This window comes from Pistacia vera, unplaced genomic scaffold (genome assembly GCF_008641045.1).
Source record: "Pistacia vera cultivar Batoury unplaced genomic scaffold, PisVer_v2 Contig294, whole genome shotgun sequence".
Taxonomy (NCBI): Eukaryota; Viridiplantae; Streptophyta; class Magnoliopsida; order Sapindales; family Anacardiaceae; genus Pistacia; species Pistacia vera.
The window spans coordinates 949,985-972,760 of NW_022196106.1; the positions used below are offsets into that span (position 1 = coordinate 949,985).

The 22,776-nt window shown below is 33.4% G+C and overlaps 4 protein-coding genes across 9 annotated transcripts; 2 read left to right on the plus strand and 2 right to left on the minus strand.

Moving 5' to 3' along the window:
• The first annotated feature begins 4,524 nt into the window (after positions 1-4,524).
• LOC116135146 (protein PROTON GRADIENT REGULATION 5, chloroplastic) lies at positions 4,525-5,648 on the plus strand. The gene is made up of 2 exons (XM_031420852.1): positions 4,525-4,977; positions 5,407-5,648. Exons 1-2 carry the CDS (start codon positions 4,702-4,704, stop codon positions 5,509-5,511), a joined length of 381 nt encoding a protein of 126 aa, XP_031276712.1. The 5' UTR covers positions 4,525-4,701; the 3' UTR covers positions 5,512-5,648.
• A 313-nt stretch (positions 5,649-5,961) lies between these two features.
• Positions 5,962-8,519, minus strand: LOC116135105 (eukaryotic translation initiation factor). 2 transcript variants are annotated; one of them, XM_031420806.1, is made up of 5 exons: positions 8,263-8,519; positions 7,752-7,920; positions 7,508-7,633; positions 6,300-6,365; positions 5,962-6,220 (listed from the first exon to the last, which is right to left on the minus strand). In XM_031420806.1, the coding sequence occupies exons 1-5, from the start codon at positions 8,472-8,474 to the stop codon at positions 6,173-6,175; spliced, it is 621 nt and encodes a 206-aa protein (XP_031276666.1). In that variant the 5' UTR covers positions 8,475-8,519; the 3' UTR covers positions 5,962-6,172. The 2 variants fall into 2 exon arrangements, with proteins under 2 accessions (XP_031276666.1, XP_031276667.1); XM_031420807.1 differs by lacking the exons at positions 5,962-6,220; positions 6,300-6,365 and having other exon boundaries at positions 7,502-7,633.
• Positions 8,520-12,324: 3,805 nt separating this feature from the next.
• On the plus strand, positions 12,325-13,191 carry LOC116135141. Its single transcript, XM_031420847.1, has one exon. It carries the CDS (start codon positions 12,325-12,327, stop codon positions 13,189-13,191), a length of 867 nt encoding a protein of 288 aa, XP_031276707.1.
• A 1,924-nt stretch (positions 13,192-15,115) lies between these two features.
• Positions 15,116-22,597, minus strand: LOC116135083 (actin-related protein 2/3 complex subunit 2B). Of its 5 annotated transcripts, none has more exons than XM_031420782.1 (11): positions 22,490-22,597; positions 21,462-21,528; positions 20,858-20,992; positions 19,123-19,189; positions 17,860-18,026; positions 17,295-17,372; positions 17,084-17,216; positions 16,636-16,727; positions 16,464-16,520; positions 16,156-16,216; positions 15,116-15,447 (listed from the first exon to the last, which is right to left on the minus strand). In XM_031420782.1, the coding sequence occupies exons 1-11, from the start codon at positions 22,546-22,548 to the stop codon at positions 15,251-15,253; spliced, it is 1,113 nt and encodes a 370-aa protein (XP_031276642.1). In that variant the 5' UTR covers positions 22,549-22,597; the 3' UTR covers positions 15,116-15,250. The 5 variants fall into 5 exon arrangements, with proteins under 5 accessions (XP_031276642.1, XP_031276643.1, XP_031276641.1 ...); XM_031420781.1 differs by having other exon boundaries at positions 15,117-15,447; positions 19,117-19,189; XM_031420783.1 differs by lacking the exons at positions 17,860-18,026; positions 19,123-19,189 and adding an exon at positions 19,528-19,694 and having other exon boundaries at positions 20,791-20,992.
• Positions 22,598-22,776: the final 179 nt, after the last annotated feature.

Below are 22,776 nucleotides of genomic sequence, written 5' to 3' on the forward strand. Positions count from 1 at the left end.
ACCCATTTCCCTATTTACCAAAAACCTTAGAAGTTGGGATGATGATTGGTGAACAATTGGAGGTCATGATGTTTGGGCTTTTGAAGAGAAAGTGTTGGTGAGTGCAATGGTGGTAACATAGGTGATTTCTGATGAGTGAATCAACTAGAAATCGAAAAAAAAGGCAGCGACAACAGCCAACTTTTGCCGGTGATTAGTGAGGCGAACGGAGGTGGGATGAGATGGGTTTTGGTCAGGAGGCTGGGGGTTTCGTGACGATGGGGAGGGTTGTCGAAGCTAGCGGTGGTGATATCTGACTTGGAATGTCGACACTAGTGTCGGTGATCTTGGGTAGATTTTTTGGAGAATGGGTTCAAGGGATGATTCGGATTGCATTTGGTGTGTCGTTGCTACCAACCAGTCGACCGCCAATTTGTATTTGGGGTGTGTTTGTTAAATTTTAAACCTTTAAGGACTTAACAAATTCTTAGGGGTGTTTTTGTTGAATTTTAAACTTTTTGACACTCGGTTGACCAGCCGGTTAAACCGGCTAGTCAAGCCAGTTAAACCGATCAACCTGGGACCCGACAACTTTGCCGGTTTCACCCTAGGTTGGTCATTAAAACATTGATTATTTCTACAAATTATGAATGAAAATAAATGACTTAATAACTGTATTGAATTTCCTACATGTTGGTGTCAATTTCCCACATTTGCTAGGAGAGGAAGGCTTTGGTCNGATAATTGCTGCATCTCCTCACGTCTAGTATAAAATTTAATATAGTAATATTACGTCCACAATCAATTCTCACAATATGTCAGAAATGATTTTGACTAAATCAAAAATACGATCATTCCTTATGAAGAAACAGTCATGTCTTATGAAAGGAATGATTGTTCTTTAAGGAACAACGTTGTTCTTTTGGTTGTTCCTTAGGGAACCGTCTTTTCTTATAAAAAAATGATTGTTTCTTCATAAGAAACAACCGTTCATTTCTAGTAGTGTCGTGTCGCCTTAAGTGTGATGAGAGTTGATGTGACAGTGTCAATTTCATTTATTCCATAATGCAGGTTGTATTTTCACGTCCCGGGAACACATCAGCATTCAGCAATCCATACAAAAGCTTTCCTCCGGCATGTTGAAGGGAGACCATATATACTTTCTCGTTCAAAACCTGTCAGATTATTATTGCAGGATTAAATTATCATTTGATGTAACAGGAGTTACCATGTGTTTTGCTTCTATTGGATTTTGTAATTAGATTACGAAATTCATTTCTTGACATTCATATTGTTTCCATCATAATACACAAGATTGAAAAGGAAATTAAAAATTGCGTTTGGCTTATTATTTCTGCCCATATTCCCAATCCTATTCTCCAAATAATATTTGGAACATTATTCTAGAAATATTAGCTTATTTTTTTAATTACTTTTAGACTCCATAAGGTTATTAATTGCATTAAATACTCTCTGAAAAAAAGTTTAAACATTAACAAAAATACCCCCGTGACCCATACTTGCCAGATTCCGGCAACCACCGTCGGTGGTAACCGGTATCTGCCACAACAGTGAATTACCGACCAGAACTGGCCGGTAATTCACCGATCTGGCCGGAAAAGGCCAAATCTGGCCGTTAGTGACGGCCAAAGAAATGTCAACGACGGCCAAATCTTGGCCATCGTTGACCGACAACGATGGCCATATCTGGCCTTCTTTGGCCTTTTTCGGCCGTCAACAGCCACATATGGCTGTAGATCTGGCCTTTTCCAGCCAGATCCGTGGTGGATCTGGCCGGAAAAGGCCATAGCGACGCCATACCTGCCAGATCCAGCCGGTATGTGTCGTTACGCAATTTTCAGGCCAGATTCCGGCGGTGGTGGCCAGAATCTGGCACTGCGGGTGGTGGGGGTCTTTTTGTCATTTTACATATTTTTATATATTGGGGTATTTATTAAATTAGCAAACTTAGGGGGTTTTTTTTATAAATTTTTAAATTTTACCTCGTAATACTTCCATATTCAATTATCCAATATTGTCCCCAAAATCCTATCCAAAATAATAAACCAAACACACCCAGCGATTTTTTTTTTTTTTGAAAATTTTGGGTTCTAAAGTGAGTTGAAACGTCCTGAGAAAACACTAAATATTTTAGTTATTTAGTACAAGACTCTTTTTCACTTGTTAAGGAATTATTATTTCCAGTGTTTGAAAACCCGGCCCGACCAGTTCAACCGAGACCTGGGGCTTTCACTAGGCCGGGTTACCCATTTCCCTATTTACCAAAAACCTTAGAAGTTGGGATGATGATTGGTGAACAATTGGAGGTCATGATGTTTGGGCTTTTGAAGAGAAAGTGTTGGTGAGTGCAATGGTGGTAACATAGGTGATTTCTGATGAGTGAATCAACTAGAAATCGAAAAAAAAGGCAGCGACAACAGCCAACTTTTGCCGGTGATTAGTGAGGCGAACGGAGGTGGGATGAGATGGGTTTTGGTCAGGAGGCTGGGGGTTTCGTGACGATGGGGAGGGTTGTCGAAGCTAGCGGTGGTGATATCTGACTTGGAATGTCGACACTAGTGTCGGTGATCTTGGGTAGATTTTTTGGAGAATGGGTTCAAGGGATGATTCGGATTGCATTTGGTGTGTCGTTGCTACCAACCAGTCGACCGCCAATTTGTATTTGGGGTGTGTTTGTTAAATTTTAAACCTTTAAGGACTTAACAAATTCTTAGGGGTGTTTTTGTTGAATTTTAAACTTTTTGACACTCGGTTGACCAGCCGGTTAAACCGGCTAGTCAAGCCAGTTAAACCGATCAACCTGGGACCCGACAACTTTGCCGGTTTCACCCTAGGTTGGTCATTAAAACATTGATTATTTCTACAAATTATGAATGAAAATAAATGACTTAATAACTGTATTTAATTTCCTACATGTTGGTGTCAATTTCCCACATTTGCTAGGAGAGGAAGGCTTTGGTCCCCTTATATAGCACAATGACACCCTCATCACCCAAATACGGCTTTTTAGGACAAAATCGTACAGGTCTGCCAATAGCTCAACCTGTGGCCCAAAGCGGATAATACCTCTAGAAACCCACCTATCATGTGTTACACCAACACTACAATATTTATAACTTTAACAATTCTTTCATGAAGGAATTTTGACTTTAGAATTGGTAATATACAAGGCTGCACATTATCATGTATTACAAACTGGAAAAAGCTAGTTAGGCTTTTGCAATTTGCCTAAAACCAATATATGAACTTTGATTACAAAATTACCATAACATTAAGATAAATACCAACTTAGAAAATGGAAGAGTAAAATCACCATTATCACTTATTATGAGAAAAAAAATTCTTATCAACCTTCTCTTAAACCTGGAAATTTTGTAGAAAAAGAAAACATGAACTAAGGGAATTTTTTTTCTTATAAAAATGGAAAAAAAGAAAAAAAGAAAAAAAAACTATTCATAAATGCAATGCAATGTGCTGAAGTAAATAAAATATTGCAAAAAGAAAGTATGTGCCTAAGACAAAGACACACAGAGCTTAAACTCTCAATTAACCTACTGAACACCCCAAATTTCTCTCTAATTTTGATAGTCAAATATAAATGTGGTGCAAGAAGAAGGTACGTAATAATTGATTCCATGTTTGGGAACTTTCTAGCACAAATCTTTTCAAAGGAAATATTATTGAAGAACATCGAAATATATATTTAATTAGCGAAAATTTTGATTTTTGCTTGAACTAACAGTTTATACGCACCTCAATTAATCTCTTGAAACTCTGAGACTACTGGTTGGATAAAAACTCTGGTGATTACCTCTATTAGCAACCAGAGAGGGACGAACCCTAGAACTAGCGATCGAGTAAAAGCTTCAGTAGCTATTTCTATTAGCAATCAAGGAAATACTCGAAGTCAAAACCTCTTGAATAATACACCCAAAAATCTCTATCGAACTACTCAACCACCTAGAAGTAGTTTGCTTGAACCAATCTTGCAATCATTGTCGTAATTATTAGGCAAGTCAATCTTCAAAATCTAAAAACTTAATGGAAAGTTCATATGAGCCCCAACTAACAGCAACATCGAACACTACAAATTCAAATTCGCCTCATCGAACATTCTGTCGGACTTTCCGCAATGGTAGGAACTAAACATATTGGAATGGAAGATACTAAACTACTTGTTCAATTTCACATTGGTATCTTCAAAAGTCTAAGGTCAAAACATAAATGTTCGTCCAACTTTTTTTTCTCAACCGTCCAATTTTACTACTATTATGTCATGTTGCCCATGCAAGTTTCCAACCAAGTTCCTCGATCAAACGGTGGAAAATAATGATCTTCTGATGAGATGATTAATCAACCATAAAAATGGGGACACGTCATAAGCAGGAGCCACTAAAATCCCAGATCTAGATTTTTTTTCTTGACAAACGGGGACCATAAGTAACATACGTGTTCAGAATGAACATGAACTATAATTCAAACCACCAGAATCAATGTGTGGCTCTTAATGCTTCACATAACTCTCTCTCCCTCACAACCCTCTAATAAAATCCTGAGGCTCTCAAATTTTGCAGACAAAATATCCTCTAATTCTAGTATCAAAAACTCACCAACACACAAAACCATACCCTCTAAAACTTTCATTCAGCAGAGTTAAAGCTTTAAACTTGCGAGTAGAGAAGCTTTGTTTTGTGTTTTGCAATGGCTACTGCTATATGTGCAACTGGGTTTAAGGGAGGTTTAGGTTCATCGTTTTATGGAAGCTGGGGAAGTTCAGTGAGTGGTGAAGATTATCCCATGTTGGTTAAGTCAGTGCCGAATGTTCGTGTGGCGAAACCCATTAAATCAGCGCCTATGATGAAGAATGTTAATGAAGGGAAAGGTGTGTTTGCTCCTCTAGTTGTTGTCGCTCGTCAAATTATTGGCAAGAAGCGGTTCAATCAGTTTAGAGGCAAAGCAATCGCTTTGCATTCTCAGGTATCTCTAGTTTTCTCCATTTACCCTTTAAACTTTTGTTTATCAAGTTATCTTTTCAGTATGTCTTTTTCTATAAAACCATCTATTACTTTCTATAACCTAAGGAGATATGGTGTTTCAATCATCAGGTTTTTGTATTTCAAGTAACTCAAATTAAGGGTTAGTGTACTGTTACTGTGTAGTGTAATTCCTTCATTCCAGTCAGAACTGACTTGAATTTCTCAATTTCTTGCTGTTTATTTATTTATTTATTTATTTTAAAGAAAGAAAGAAGAGAAAAAGAAAAAAAACAACTTACAAATACTTGACCCCTTCTATTAGTTTTTTTTTTGTAAAATACAAATCTGAATTTTTCTTTGTTATGATTCCTGGTGCAGAAAGCTGGATTATGCAATTGCTGAAATCTTTTTTTATGTGAAATGTTGGCAGGTGATTACAGAATTTTGCAAATCAATAGGAGCTGATCCAAAACAAAGGCAAGGACTGATTCGTTTGGCGAAGAAAAATGGAGAGAGACTTGGGTTCCTTGCATGATAAACACCACTTAATTTTCGTGTTGTCAGTGTCACAACCATGAAAGATGCTTTGAAATTTATAATTCCTTTCAAGAGCTGTTACATGTAAACATACTTCTTCTCTTCTGAGTGAGTATTTTACCCAGAAACAGATAACTAGAATGTTAATGTTTCTCATATCCACTTATTCTTCCCTTCCACTGTAGCCTTTCTTTATTAGATTATTGAAATAACAAGAAATTACTTATTTTATGAGGTCCTCTGCTTCCAAATTATCCAAAATTTGACATATTAAATCCACAATCAGGAGGATCACAGGGTGAAACATAAAATGTTTCGGCAACATTACCATATGGTTGAGGGAGGCTGTGGAATCAGTAATCAGTAACTGACCAGACAAGAATTCTAAAACTTAACCCATCCAGTATGTGAAGACATCAATTTGTGATACAGGAGAAAGCGAAAAAAATTACAAAAAAAAATCTCAACATATATCAAAACAAGGAATATTATGTATTACATTACATCCAAAAAAAAGAAAACCCATCTTGCGCAGCATATTTAAATTATGGGGTGTTTTTGGTAAACAGAGCACAAAAAATACAGAAAGTTTCATTAACTTCAGCCATGGTGTGGCAACTAAGAGTACAGGCCTCTGCAGCAAAATCATCACAATGAATTCACACATTGTATCGGCTTTTCACTGATCTTTCTCTTCTAGAATCATCCTGCAACAAAAAGCAAAGAGAGGTTGAAGATTTAAGCATAGATAAAGAGAGGGAAAAAAAAAATTAAAAGGATATTTACATGGAAGCTGTAAGTGATCCTATCAGTGACATCAATGATCTCTTTCCACTTCTTCCCAATGCCCATCTACACAAGTTTCACAGTAACAGCAATTAAGAAATGACATTAAACATTTTGCACGCATTCATGCATTTTATAGCCAACAACAAGAAGCATGTACAAAAGAACATCAGAGATCTAGATCACTTTGGCATAAACAATATTCTACATATATAAAGTAAATCACCATAAAAATGTCATCCAAACAGCTATTCATGGAATGCTGTCATATACGCGAAACAGTATTAACTTTCTAAAAAAAGCAGTGCAACATGACTAATACCTTTTAATTAAAAATGGCGTAGAACGCAGTATTGTCACAAGAAACAATCAGACTAAAGATGAGCTCCACACAAACGACCAAGATTGCAATAACAATGTCACATTGAATTAATTCTAATGAAAGCAATCTCAAAAAAATACAAAAGGTGTAGATATAATAACAGCAGACAGGAACCAACATAAAAACCAAAGTTTCACCAAACAAGTCAAACAGAAGCAAAGGTTACCTCATTTTTTTATCACTAGAAATTAAATAAACACAACAATTTTGATACTCATCGCCCACAGAAAACAAGACCTTTGCTTCTGAGAGAAACTTTGCAGAGAACTCACCCTTCCTCTTGACAACATAGTACTAATAATCATACTGCTTTAAATTAGACAGAGAGGCTGCCCATCTAAACAATATATTAAAAAGGAAAGCCAATATATATTAAAGTTTCTGTCAAACAGTCTTAAGGAATCCCCCAACCACGTCCAATTAGCTACTGTTCTAGATTGACTTGTGAAAGAGAAATCTTAGACATGGTGAGGAATAACTAATTAGGTTTTGAGTTGTGAAAAGAGCATAATATTAAGTTTATGTTCATCATAAAAAGTATGCTTTCTCATTTGTGGTTAAATTAGACAGAGCACTATTAACCATATTACTTGAATCAAAATCTTGATTCAAGTAGCAAGCAGAAAGTACATAGATATTTACACCACAACTCAAGCATAAATATCAAAAATAGCACCTTAGAACAAGTAATTTATACCATCTAAGGGACCAAAACATGACTTATCTAATTCAGTAGCCAAAAAAATAAATTTAATTAACAGGATTATAAATCAGCCAAGTACAACCAATATCTATAACTGAATATGTAAACATCTAAAGATCATACCTGGGCAGCTTCATTTGCGGCTGTCTTGGTCCACAATGCAAGTTTGTCCTGCCTCTGGCGTACACTAGCAACAACACCACAAATCTCATCTGCCTCATCAAATTGCTCTCCAATCAAAGCCATCATCTGCACAAAAGAAAACCAATCTAATTGATAACCATAGAGTCGTAGTGAAAAAACCAACGGCCACAGTTCGAATTAATTTCCACAAAAAGCAAAATGGCTTGGCAGTTAAGAAACTTACCGTTTCGAGCCACATATTATCAAGGATAGCTTTTCTGTTGCTGGTGACAGACCACTTTCCTCCACTAGCACACTCAGGATCTTCCCATTTGGGTTCAATTCCAGCTTTGAACAAATGGAAATCAGCATTAATAGGCAATCTGCTGGGCTTGAATATCTGATCATACAAACTGCAAAACAAAACAAAAGCATACTTTTTCAAGAACCAAAAAATATCAAAATTAAAAGAAACATAAAAAAAAATAAATAAATAAATAAATATATATATATATATATATATGAATTTAAAAAAGCCAAGGAAACAAATTGATTCAAAACATAAAATTTGAAACCACAACCAATCAAAATAGATTATTAATATGGAAAAATCCTAGACACCAAATCAACAAAAATGACAGAAACTCAAATCAATAACAAAGTCACAAAACTTAAACAAATCAAACAAAGCCCATCTCATTAATTAAATTGACGAGAAGAAATTGTGAGAGGGAAAATGATGTTAGGGTTTGTACCACCAGAATTCTTCGACGGTGTCGAAAGTGTAAACTTTGCGAAGAGAGGTGCCCCAGGCGGCGCCTTGTTTGGGCTTGGATTGGTTGTCGAACCAAAACGTCCATTTTCTTTCTAATTTGTGCGGCTGCGTCTCGGTCCCCGCCGATGTCGCAGTCGCAGTCGCAGTCGCAGTCGCAGTCGCAGTAACAGTCGCCGCCTCACTTGTTGCCATTGTCTCTTGCCTTTCTTCAAGATGAACCACCAATAAATATCAGGATCTCTATGTTCGTTCATTCCTTCGTTTTAATACGGAGTCTTTTAATGGACTTGTACAAAGCCCATTAAGGATCGACTCCAATTAGCTATTCATGGTCCTCCCTTGCAAATGTTTTTAATTTTTAACCAAATAAAATATAAAATAAATCCATCCATAATATCATATTTTTATTTTATATATATATATCAACAATTAAATTACAATAAAAATATGATATTGGTTTTTTGGTAATCTGTTCTAGATGAACTGATTAATTAAAAAAAAATAAGGTGCCTCATCAATTTAGATATAGGTTTTATATCCTAACTTTGTAACCATGATATAAGCAAGGGGCGTAACCAGAAACTCATTCTAAAGGGCCAAAACGTTAATTAAACTTAATAATATAATTATAAATAAACTTATAATAATGATATCTTAAGTATAAGTTATACAAAAATATAAGTATTTATATATAATACTCTTTATAATTAATATATTTATGATTGTGTTTGACCATATGGAATAAATTTATAATACTTTAATGAGTGTAAAACAAAACCAAGGAAACTTACTAATGAATAAGTTATTAAGCGAACACAAATAACAATACCTTCAAATTAAATTATAATAAAATTTCTAATAATAAAATATTCAAAGATTTATCTAGCTTTTATAGTAAGATATTATAACTTTTGTTGTAATTTCATTTTTATGTTTTGACCCCTTAAAATAATGCATGTATATTTTTTATATCTATCTTTTTTTTTTTTCTAACTTCAATATCTTGATAAGACCTATCTGAGAGTAGTGCAGATGGTTAGAACAAATTAAAGATAGTGTGGATAGGCACACAGTTTCAGGTTCAATTTTCTATCTGAGTATCTGTAAGGGCATCTCCAACCCAACACCATTTTGGTTTTTTTCATTTTGATGTAAACCCTAAAACACCAAAATGGTGTGGAAAATGTACTCCAACCCAACACCAAAAACTACACCAAAATGGTGTAAGTGAACAGTATCATCCCAAATTTGGTATAACACTATTCATCCACACCAATTTAGTGTGATACTATTCATCTACTATAAAATATATTTTACTTTCTTATTTTTGTTATTTGTATTAATGTTAATTTGATTATTATTTATAATAATAAATTCATAATAATTATATAATTCAAAAAATGATGAAAAATTAAAAACAAAACTTTATTCAATACAAATATTAAACTACAATAGCTCAAAATAAAAATTAACACTTATTTAAAAATACTAAAATTAAAAGAAAATACAACATAAACTAAAATAACAATTTAGTATTCTGATAGATTAGTTCTAGATCCTCTAAGATCATCAAAATATTGGAAAAAATTAAAGCTATTTTGAGATCCTTGACCTTGTTGTTGAGCTCTTTTTTGCATAATTCTTGATTGTTCATTTTAGAAAAACTCACGCAAGCTTAGATTGATTATGGAATTCAAATCCAATTTCAAAATTTACTTGTTTGACATAGACAAATAAAAAATATAGAGGCTCATCATGCTCTTCGGAATGCATTAATTGATCATTTGTGGAAAAAAATATACTAATTCAGAAAATTAAATTACTATCAATATGGAATTTTACTTTTGTGTTGTTGTTTTTTTTTTTTTTTTTTTTTTTTTTGCATTTTATATTAGATGTAATTTTATTTGATTAAATAAATGCTTAATTTTATTAATTAGTAAATTTTTAAGTTATTATTATTAATAAAAATATCATTTATATTTTAATTAATGTATACAAAAATATTAGTGAAATAGATTAATTATTGATATAATAGAAAAAAAAAGAATATTCTTTTGATGCAATATTTGGTACAATGAGTTGAAGATTATAGTAAAATATATCAAAAATCACACTAATTTGGTGTGAAACTTGCATCAATTTGGTGTTGTGAGTTGGAGATGGTCTAATTTAATAAGACCGTACAATGTTATAAGCTAACCCTAATATATATATATATATATATATATATATAATATATATATATATATATATATCTCTATAATTTATCAAATGTGTTTGTGAGATTTTTTTGTAAAAACTAAGAATTTAATTTGATATATTTGATGAATTTAAAAAATTAATTTCATATATATATATATATATATATTTGAATTTTGATCATTTTTTAAAGTAGAGGGTCAACTGACCCTGCTTACCCCTCTGGCCCTCTCCCTCCGCCCCTGAGTATAAGAACATTCAATGGCAAATGACGTTAATATGCGATCTTAACTTTAGCTACAACAGTAACAACACCAACTTGAGAGAGCCCAATTTAAAAAAACAAAAAAATCCATGTTATAAAAAAATCTTTTTGATAAGAGAGAGATTACTATTCCAAAAAATTAAATTTATTTTTTATTACTTCAATTATAAAGTTTTACATTATTAATGAATATGGTGTTATTTTAAGTTTGACTATCAAATTATATGTTGCACCAATGTAATATTTCACAAAATTTAAAATTTTTAATTCGATTTGAAGGTTCATTATTCAAGTTCTTTTCAATAAAAACAATTGAAATACAACCACAGTTGGATAGTTTAATAGTAAAAGAGTAAAATGGTCCAACATGGGTTTTTAAATTTGAATCTCCCAAGTCTTAATAGAGGTGGTTATTGAAAGAAAGAAAGACATTTTCCCACCCAAGGTATGGCGAAACAACACTTTCCCACCCTTCAAGTTTCAAAATGACACTTTCTCATCCTTCAGTAGGTTTTGTTATGTTTTTCGTTAACATTTTACTAAAAAGACGAAAATACCCTTAAATACTTGACTTCATAAATTTTTTATTATTTTTTAATTAGTCAAAAAGTCAAATATTAAAAAATCAAAATAATAATAATTAACCCAACCTAAAAAGTTAGGAGTAATGCTATGAGATTGTTTAAAGTTAAAAGGCCTTAATATTTATTTATTTATAATGTCATCAATATCTCATCACTATTATTCAATAATCTACTAAATTTATAATGTTTTTCATAATATAATGTTTTTCATTTTTACTAATTAACACAGAAAATCAATATTCTTAATTAATTAAATAAACAAAAAAAATATATATATATATTTACACTTGAACTAATAAATAATCGAGAGTAAAAATTTTGACTTAACTAAATTTTAATTTATAATAAACTAATTAAGAAATAAACTATTTGAGAGTATTTTTGTCTTTTCAATCAAATATTAACTGAAAACATTATTAGAATAGAACCTGACGAAGGGTGAAAAAGTGTCATTTTGAAACTTGACGGGTGGACAAGAGTCGTTTCGCCAAACCTTGGGTCGAAAAATGTCGTTCTCCTTTATTGAAAAGATTTATCTAATTATTCACTTCAAGCCCAGAGAAACTACATGAAGAATAATAAATAAATTAAGTTATTATTATTGGAAACTCATAAATTTATTTTAAAAGGCTATTTTGAAATAAAAAGAAATAATATTCCAACCTAGTGATCAGCAAACATTGATAAATGTATTTGCAATAACACAATAACACAGCAAACGACGCCGCATAAAGCAAAACGTGAGTCCCGACAATAATTTTTACAGGTTAAATTAAATAAAACCTTAAACAACCAGGATTCAAAAAGTCACAGAAACAAACACACCAGAACGTGTCTGCAATTGAAAGTGTCAAAGATTTCTAACGACTTTCTTCAACAAGCTTCAATCTTTCTTATAATCTACAGTTTAGATTTCGTATCTCTTTTCATTTATCTTCTCATTTCACACCACCACATCATCAGTCATCACCACCATCCATCGCTAAATCAAATGGCATCATTGGCAACCAATTTCACCGCCTTTCTCTTCCTTTTCCCAGCTGGCCTTCGCCGTCTCCTTTGTTCTTCTTCTCTTTATCTTAAAAACCCTTCTCTTTTCAGATCAAAACTATGGTATTTCTCTGACCAAAGACACAAAAATCTTGATCTTTATTTCCTAATTATCTCCCTCCCCATTGCATCCTTTAGCGAGTTATTCTTTTTCTTGACATTCTCAGGCCACCCCACTTTCAGATTCTCCTTCTTTATGCAATCAGCTTCACTTTTTCTCTTCTGGGTACTCATCATTATCATTGTTTTTCGTGAAACTTACGACGCTTTTATCGTTAACGAGAGTTTTGCGTTTCTTTTTGTGGGAATTTCCTTTCTTGTGGAATATTCCGTGGTTGGGAAAGGAATTGTAGGCCTTGGTGGGGAGGCTTATAATTTGTTAGGCGAATTGACTCTTATTTGCGCCGGTGCTTGTTTTGTTTTGTCTATTAGGCCAACTGCATTTTTTGCCGAGTTTTTCTTGTCTTGTGGGTTGATTTTTAAAGGGACTTGGTTGTTACAAACTGGGTTCTCTTTGTACACTGATACATTTGCTTTCAAAGGGTGTCAGAAGATTTCTCTCTCTACTGCTAGTGATTTTATTGATAGTAAATGTAATCTCGAGGAGGATGGTTTAAGGGGAGTGGCATTGATTAATCTGTTGTTTGTTGCGCATGCAATTGTGGTGTTTATTGGAAGCTTTGTGTTGTTCGGGTTGTTGTCAAGTCATAAGAATTTGAGGCATGGTGAGGCAAGCGGGCCGTTGCTAGCGCAGCTTGAATCTGATAGCTCGTTGATGCGTCCTGTTCCTGAATTTGAGCTGGAATGAGGTCTATGTTATTGTTTCTTCTTTCCTTCTCACATTTTTTTGTACAAAGAGTTCTTAATGGAAGTTAGTTATCTTGTTCTATCTTTACCAATAGGAAGTCTATATTGGGGCATCTGAGCTTGTTTCTTACATTTTTGTGGATCGTTAAGTATTTGCCATTGTTTGGTGATTAGTTTTGATCATGCTTAAGATTACTTGCTATGTAATTATTTTTTTTGAGCTAATTGAGATGGTCTGAGTTGTTATCAACACAAATGTACTTTTTTGCGAGAGGTTATGCTTATGCAAATGTTTTAAAAAGTACAGGATGAGATATGCAGCATGCTAATGTTGTTGGCAATAAATATTTGTGCTTTATGCTTGAATTAATACTTTTGTACAATCATGATAAAAGATTTTCTTTAAAGAATTTGTGTGTGTGCCTATAATTGCTTTACCTTTACAAAACATCGCCTATCATTGGTTTACCTTTACGAAACATCCACGGCTAGGATGACCATATCTCGCGGAGGCTTTTTTGTTCTTCCTGCTTTACATTGTTATCATATCTGAAGCCACACCTTTTTGGTTTAGTTTTAATTGTTTGGTTCAACCTCTCACTGCTAGGTCAAACATTAAGGAAATAGAAATAGGGAACAGAAAACAAGGATATGTAAAGCCTCAAATAACTGCAATCTGTAGATGCTTCCTCTAGTAAGAATGTGTCACTGAGAACATACTTGGGTGACTTGAGACTTAGTAAACTCTGATATAATGGCACTTCTTTTGTGCAATACCAGCATTCTCTCTCAGCATCCTTATTCCTTGAACTTTGATGGCAACATTGGCAGTGGTAGGTAGCTTCTGAGTCATTTGATACTGTTAAAGTGATAACTATTCTGATGCAATATAATTGCAATACCAGTGGTTTGTAGCTCTCACCATTGTATTTCTCATCTGATGGCAATTTATAGCTCCATAGCCTTACTAGACAGTTATTGCCTGCTGTCTACTTATATTAGCTTACCTGCATGAGAGTTGTCTATCAAAAAAGGTGGTTGTTTCTCTTGAAGTTTGAGTGTAAAGTAGTGTGTCCATTCAGAAGCAGGAAAATGAGATTAGAAACTGAAAGCATTTGTGAGGAGGTGATGCTCCTCTAATTCCCAAGTCTGCAGGCAGCTGCAGAAGGTTCCAGTACTATGTGCGCAAGTAGCTATTGAAAATTGTCCAAGTATTCTTTCTTTTCAACTGAACTATAAGAATGAAACTAAGGCAAGGTGTTCAATTCTCAGACTTCAAGAAATTTACTGGCAGTGGATGAGTTCTCTGGTATGCTTTCTAGAAATTTAGCACTATTTTATTATGTACTTTTGGATTTTATTTTATGAAGTTCAGATTACGTTGAAGTGCCTATGAGTATGACATAGAAATTAGACCAGCTCATTGATTCCCCTCCCCCATATTTCAGTGCAGAAATAGATGTTAAAATGCTAAGTAATGAGACATATTGAATTGTCAATTATTCTTGTATTATTTAAAAATGATGGACCTGATGTCTCTTCGATTGTCATGTGGTTGTTGCCGCAATTTACCAGATTTGGTGAAGGTCTGCATTGCATGTAATAATTGGAGAGAAAATAATTATGTTTGAGAGAAAATTTTCTTGAATTTGAACTCATAAAGTATGCTGTTCTCACTTCTCCGTTTAAATGTATACCTATTGCTTTTGATTTAAATGCTTTAATGTAATTTTTTCACCTATTATTAAATCATATGATCATACTAGTGAGAAATAGTCATAGAACTCATTCTTTAATATATTACATACTACATGGTGTCTGATTTTATTTATACAGGCCCACTGGATAGGTTATGATAGATTAAGAATTGCTGTTATCAAGTTTGAAGAACCTAGAAAGTTTAAGAAATTAAAGTGACAAGTAATGGAACTGATGTTGAAGGAATCAAACACACCAATACTATTTGTTACAGTCAAAGAAGTACAACAAGTTGATATATGGCACTATTGCAGTGTTCTAACTGCAAAACAAGCATGGTTTAAAAAAATATAGAAAATACATTATTCCAATCTGGTATATCTCATTGAAGACGAAGTTGGGGATGTCAACCATCGTTTACGAAAACATCTAAATCCACGGATTTTAATTCGGAAACGAATTCTCTTGATCTTCCTTGTAAATTCACTGCATCTGCGCCTGAGGCCTTTAGATTTTGGCAATCTGACCAATTTTCTCACATACCTAGTTCTTGTATTCACTGGAACACACACACACACACACACACAAACCAGTCATAACCAAAATCTAAAGCAAACAATTTAAAGTTTGCTCTACCAAACACCTGTTGCATACCTGCTCACGAGAATAGGAAGTAGGAAGTAGGCAAATCACTTCAACTTTCAAGATGTTCTTTTTTGATATATTTTCTTAAATCGATAGCATCTTTAGATACATGGTATGACTCATGGATTTACCTATATTCACTACATATATATGTGTCATCAACACCCAAGGGTTTCATTCAGACAATGTAAAGAAGCTGATCTATGGATCTCAATGAGGTCAAAGGGGCATGGGGCCCTCCTGAAAGAACTCTTTTCTGCCAGATATGTGATTTCTAGTAATTTAATAATAAGGTCTCATTGACATTTGACTTAGTTCATTCCAAATGTCATATCAAAATATCTGTTAAATATAAAATTTAAAAACATAAAGTTCAAGGCGGAGTTAAATGCGTTGAATTAACATGTTGATACTTGAAAGTCAAAGTTTATTTGTCTTTTGAATTCTTAGATATTCCATTTACTATTCAGTCATTAAGCAGGACAGAAGAAAAAAAAAGCATAATGTCTCTATATTCAACTAATGTTCCCTTGTTTATATTTTATTTATTGTTTCTCTATGCTTTGAGTCATTTGAATGAGTATCCTAATTATTTACGTTTAGTCTATTGAATTATTTTTACCTTTAACCCTTCCAGCCCTTCCAGTATGTTCTTCTTCTGGTAAGTTTGCTTTCTGCAGAATCTGCAAATTGAATAAAAGAAATTAGTATTTCAGTCTTGTTCAAGTCTTGCTGCAAGCTTGGGGCCTGTGAGTGATTTCCTTAGGGTTCACTTGTTTCTGCAAGTTTGTTTAGTAGGTTTACTTCCAAATAACCTTTCGATTTGAAAGCAAACATAAAGACAAAACTATGGTTTTAAGTTTTAAAATATAACTGCTTGTATATAGTAGGAAATGATTCTGCTATAGTTTTTAAGGTTTAGTTAGGTACCTCAACCAAACTTTCCAGACGCTTTCTCATCCTTCTTTGTATGAAACCTTTGGTGCACTATATTGATGTTCTTGTCAGTTGGAGATGTAAGAAGGCCATTGCTTAAATTCAAAGGAAAACGAAGAAAAAATTTCCAAGCAATAGAATTAGGAAAAAACATGAGAATTATTACCTTTACATGGTATTTCACATAAGCATAGAAGTTTAGTAGATTCCACACTGTCTTGTCTAATCTTTTACCTTCAATGTGATGTTGAGAAATATCTGTGAACATGTCAGACCAATGTTAGTGAGCGTCAGACCAATGTTAGTGAGCTTAACTTTTATTTGGTACAGGTTCATCCAACCCGGAAGACCAAATAGAAATATGAAAAAGTTACTCTTGCTGTTCTTTTCTCTTTCTTGCAAAGTATAGTTTATCATTTTAGAATGACTCAAAGTGAAATTTTTTTATGCTGTTTAAGAGGAAAGATATATGTTGAGTATTTGTGTTTATCTAGTTGAAGTCTTGATTAATAGCTATGCTATTATTTTCTTTACATGAAAGATGATGTTGATACAGTTTATACTTTGTTGCTGCTGTGCACAACGTGATCAAATGTTGAAAGAAAAGATTATACCGAAAGTGACAAATCCTCCATTCGTACTCAAATCTTCGATAGTTTCTCCCCTCAGTTCTGGAGGAGGAATTGGTGACCAGCAGCAGGGAGGTGCTTTTGCCCATTTTTCTGAGCTTCCCACATCCATAAGTTCCTGCACACAGTAATTAAGTCTCTCCAAGGAAAAGAATTTTTTTTTTACTTCAATGTTTAAGCTTTATTAGTAACAAACCTGAAAGAAGGCTGTTGCAATAATCACATCTGAATGTTCTTTGAAACGCATTGGAAATACGGCCATGATTTTTTGTGGCTGCAAAACTCATAAAGTTCTCCTGTTTAGAGAATCCAGAATTTGTAATGTGTGTGTGTGTATGATTTTTATACATCAGAATCTGATATGATAAGAATGGTTGTAGTATTAAGTTGGTCAAAACTTTGAACTGGGTGGATGTGGTGGGTTTAGCTAATATGTAGAAATTTAAATAAACTGGAATTTCAAATATTTGAAATGACTTGAATTGGAAGGAAACATGAAATCTTTTTATAATGTAGGCTGCATGAAGTTGGCAAATTTATTTTTATTGCAGAGTTTAGAGTTGAAGTAGTTGGAAATTACTTCCATTATAAACTTCCAGTTTGGATTTACAGTATAACTTCATTTTTGAGTTTGTGTAAGCAAATTACGGTTTGTTATATGATTACTTGGAATGTTGGCTTACTTGAATTTAAATCAGTGGTTCTCTTGCATATTAATTCTCACTAAAATTTAAGTAGATTAGTTTAGTTGTGGAGCTTACCTGTTTGATGACATAGAAAGGTTCCCTAGGGTGATACGTGATTTTGATTGGTTGGTAAATCCCCTGAGATGCAGCTCCAGAGTTGACATTCCACAACATTTCTTTCAGCTGAGAACTTAGTATTGTTGCTTGAACAGTGGAAATATCTGTTATTACCTTCACAGAATCTGGAACATGAACAAAGGGATCAATTTGATTATAAATATAAGGAAGTTTTGGAATTTTATTGATCTAATTGGGCATTATAGTTCATCTTCTATTATGTGTTTTTATTTAACCTTTCATTCATCCTCAATAGGAAATTATTCGGTGAAAATTATTTTATTGAATTATTTGCTTCAAGATTATGATATCACGCAGCAAATCTCCTGATATGAATTTTGTTTTGTATAAAATTCTTGATGCAACTAATGCCAAGTTATTTTTGCTTCCCTCTATCTCTATCTATGGAATTCATTCACTAGATTAATTTTACGATTCCTGGATGCTGTTACCTGTATATTGGCATAGTCATATGGCATGTGTGTGAATCTATCATTCAAAGTACGTTTATGTTGGTGCTATGCATTTTTACTTGATTCATATGGCAGGCACCACAAGGAAAATTTTGTTTTGCGCTGTTATTTTCTTTCAGGGTATGTCATACACTAGTGTTTTTCCTTGACTTCACAATTTGATAATTGATTTTAAACCATGCTTTTACTTTTCTTTCTTTGTTTTTCTTCCCTTTTTTATTTTTTTAATTTTTTTGTCTTAAGTGAATCTCAATGTTATCTGGTAGATTCTTAATTACTCGCATGGCTAGTTCTTTTTTATATGTTTTTATCTGCGGCTAACCTACTTGAATGCTATAGTCACATGCCTTGTGGAGTTGTGTGAATGTGGTCATAACATTCAAATGCTACATTTTTTTATTGAGATGAGAGAAGAAAGGAAAAAAATGAATTGAAATTAGAAAAAAGATGCTTAGTTCATTCCAACCCTTTCAAGAAACAAGAAAATAAAAAATGAGCTGAAAACCATAGGATCCTATGAGCAGTCATTGTGTAAATCGAATTAACTGTTGTGTTCTTAATTTTTTTTTTTCATTTTTTTCTCGTATCAGATGTGATGATTTGTTATTGTATCACTAGAAAACCCAAGTTTTCTTAGATTCAAGACTCATAGTCATTATTCTAAAAACACAGTACTACAATTAGTTAGTATGAAGCACCAGCTAGTTAAATATCATTTAGATAGTGTGAAGGATTGCCAGACCTTTACCACATGGAATCTTAGCGAAGTTGAGTCTTAGAGTAAGCTGGTAACCCTCTTTTGCAGGTTCAACAATCTCCACAACATCAGNAAATTTAAATAAACTGGAATTTCAAATATTTGAAATGACTTGAATTGGAAGGAAACATGAAATCTTTTTATAATGTAGGCTGCATGAAGTTGGCAAATTTATTTTTATTGCAGAGTTTAGAGTTGAAGTAGTTGGAAATTACTTCCATTATAAACTTCCAGTTTGGATTTACAGTATAACTTCATTTTTGAGTTTGTGTAAGCAAATTACGGTTTGTTATATGATTACTTGGAATGTTGGCTTACTTGAATTTAAATCAGTGGTTCTCTTGCATATTAATTCTCACTAAAATTTAAGTAGATTAGTTTAGTTGTGGAGCTTACCTGTTTGATGACATAGAAAGGTTCCCTAGGGTGATACGTGATTTTGATTGGTTGGTAAATCCCCTGAGATGCAGCTCCAGAGTTGACATTCCACAACATTTCTTTCAGCTGAGAACTTAGTATTGTTGCTTGAACAGTGGAAATATCTGTTATTACCTTCACAGAATCTGGAACATGAACAAAGGGATCAATTTGATTATAAATATAAGGAAGTTTTGGAATTTTATTGATCTAATTGGGCATTATAGTTCATCTTCTATTATGTGTTTTTATTTAACCTTTCATTCATCCTCAATAGGAAATTATTCGGTGAAAATTATTTTATTGAATTATTTGCTTCAAGATTATGATATCACGCAGCAAATCTCCTGATATGAATTTTGTTTTGTATAAAATTCTTGATGCAACTAATGCCAAGTTATTTTTGCTTCCCTCTATCTCTATCTATGGAATTCATTCACTAGATTAATTTTACGATTCCTGGATGCTGTTACCTGTATATTGGCATAGTCATATGGCATGTGTGTGAATCTATCATTCAAAGTACGTTTATGTTGGTGCTATGCATTTTTACTTGATTCATATGGCAGGCACCACAAGGAAAATTTTGTTTTGCGCTGTTATTTTCTTTCAGGGTATGTCATACACTAGTGTTTTTCCTTGACTTCACAATTTGATAATTGATTTTAAACCATGCTTTTACTTTTCTTTCTTTGTTTTTCTTCCCTTTTTTATTTTTTTAATTTTTTTGTCTTAAGTGAATCTCAATGTTATCTGGTAGATTCTTAATTACTCGCATGGCTAGTTCTTTTTTATATGTTTTTATCTGCGGCTAACCTACTTGAATGCTATAGTCACATGCCTTGTGGAGTTGTGTGAATGTGGTCATAACATTCAAATGCTACATTTTTTTATTGAGATGAGAGAAGAAAGGAAAAAAATGAATTGAAATTAGAAAAAAGATGCTTAGTTCATTCCAACCCTTTCAAGAAACAAGAAAATAAAAAATGAGCTGAAAACCATAGGATCCTATGAGCAGTCATTGTGTAAATCGAATTAACTGTTGTGTTCTTAATTTTTTTTTTTCATTTTTTTCTCGTATCAGATGTGATGATTTGTTATTGTATCACTAGAAAACCCAAGTTTTCTTAGATTCAAGACTCATAGTCATTATTCTAAAAACACAGTACTACAATTAGTTAGTATGAAGGACCAGCTAGTTAAATATCATTTAGATAGTGTGAAGGATTGCCAGACCTTTACCACATGGAATCTTAGCGAAGTTGAGTCTTAGAGTAAGCTGGTAACCCTCTTTTGCAGGTTCAACAATCTCCACAACATCAGTAGCAATTCCCTTCACCATCTCCATTGTGTAATATGAAAGCCCATAAGATAACAAGTCTCTTTGGGACAGAAATGGAGTTGATATTGACAAGTAGGCATGTCGTGGATCTGACACCGAAGACTGTTAAACATTATCAGGCAATCAGCTGAGTAATCATCTTATCCTTTGTTTGAATGTCTATATAGTTTCTAGGTTACACATATGAGTACTATGTTTATCCCAATAGCTTTGTCCTCTACTGATGTGAAAGTTTTTTATACAAACAGATCTTAATAATTTTAGAAAGCCTTGCTAATGATATTATAAATGTACTGGTTTCATGACTCCTTTCAAGAATCAGTCCGACTAATCACTACTAATTTCCTTTTTTTTTTTTTTTTTTTTTTTTGGTGCTAACTCTAGTTGTGAATGTCTAACCATGTTTTCTAAATCACCTCTGATAATGCATGATGGACTAATTGCTTGATAAGTCTTTTGACTAAGGCATCATTTGTTTCTTGGTAAATGACGTAGAAAATGTAAATGCATTGTATAGATGATTTAATTGCTGATATTTGAAATTCAAACTACAACATTGTAGAAAGTTTACCTGAATGTGGTATTCCACAGACCCAAATTCATGCAAGTGATGATCAATCTCTATGGCTTTTTCAGCACTGTCATGAAAGGAACAATACTAATAATCAGATCAAAATTTTGTTCAATATTACTATAATATTTTATCTTCTTAGCTAGTATAAATATACTCTTATCTGCATAGTTTAATTTCAACCAAAGCCACTAATCATTCAACAAGTCAGATTTGTAGTATTACAGTTATCTTGCCATTTGATTACGCATCTGCTGCATTCACTCTGTGACAGAAATCTGAGCAGGATTTGATACCAACAAAGATATTAGCAGCTAAAGCTAGTGGGTACTCTTGTCTTTCTATGATGTGCTAATTTAGGTTGAAAAGCTGAAGTGTGACATAGACTTAAATGGTGCCCTGCCCTCTTAACAGAACCAAAAGATAGAACATACCAAGATTTTTAGATTTGTGTTTTCCACTTGCTGAATTTGGGTTCACTCACAGTTGTTTGCCTTGCATGTGGATTGGTGTTATTACCAAATATGCTAAGAATACAATTAGCACACTGCTTGTCCCACCAATAAAATTGTTGCAGGTCATATCATTTCAATTTGCACACTGCTTGTCTACTTGGAAATTAAATCTTCATAATCAGTGCGCCACTCATTTATCAAGCACACTATCTACAGCTCCTCCATTTGGCTCTCTACACCTTCCTACTTAATCTTCTTAAATCATATCTATCTTTGACCGTTTTCTAAGGCTGTATAATTGATTACAGGAAATTTCTTGCCTGCGTGCATAAGATGAATGTGCATTCGACTACTGAGAAAAACGCTACATTTGCGAGTGTGACACGCATGTCTCCCCTCATTGATGCATGCAAGAATCTCTCTTGTGCTCTGATGATGAGATGAATAGAACTCATCACCATGTCTAGCCTAGTACAGGAAAGCAGGTTTCTCTAAACTGTAAAACAGTGGTTATATATAGCAAAAATAAGCAGTTGCAGGAAGTGTAATTAAGCCTTGTTTAAAAGAGCTTACCGGTAGAGTTGGAGCAGGATGTTCTTGAGAGATGGAGAAGCTCTTTCAAAGCAAGCCATTCTGGAAAAAAAATCATGCAATAACTGGTAGTTTGGAAGTGAATAAAAACAAAAGTAACGCAATGAAATGTGAGTGCAAAGTTTGTTGCAATCATGTCTATTGTGAAGGTCGCTCTCCCTTTGCTTGGAAGCAAGTACCTACTCACCTTTCACTTACTGCTCACTTGTTTCTAAATTACGTTAAATCCATCATTTCATTTCTCCATATTCTCTTCTTTTTACATTTTT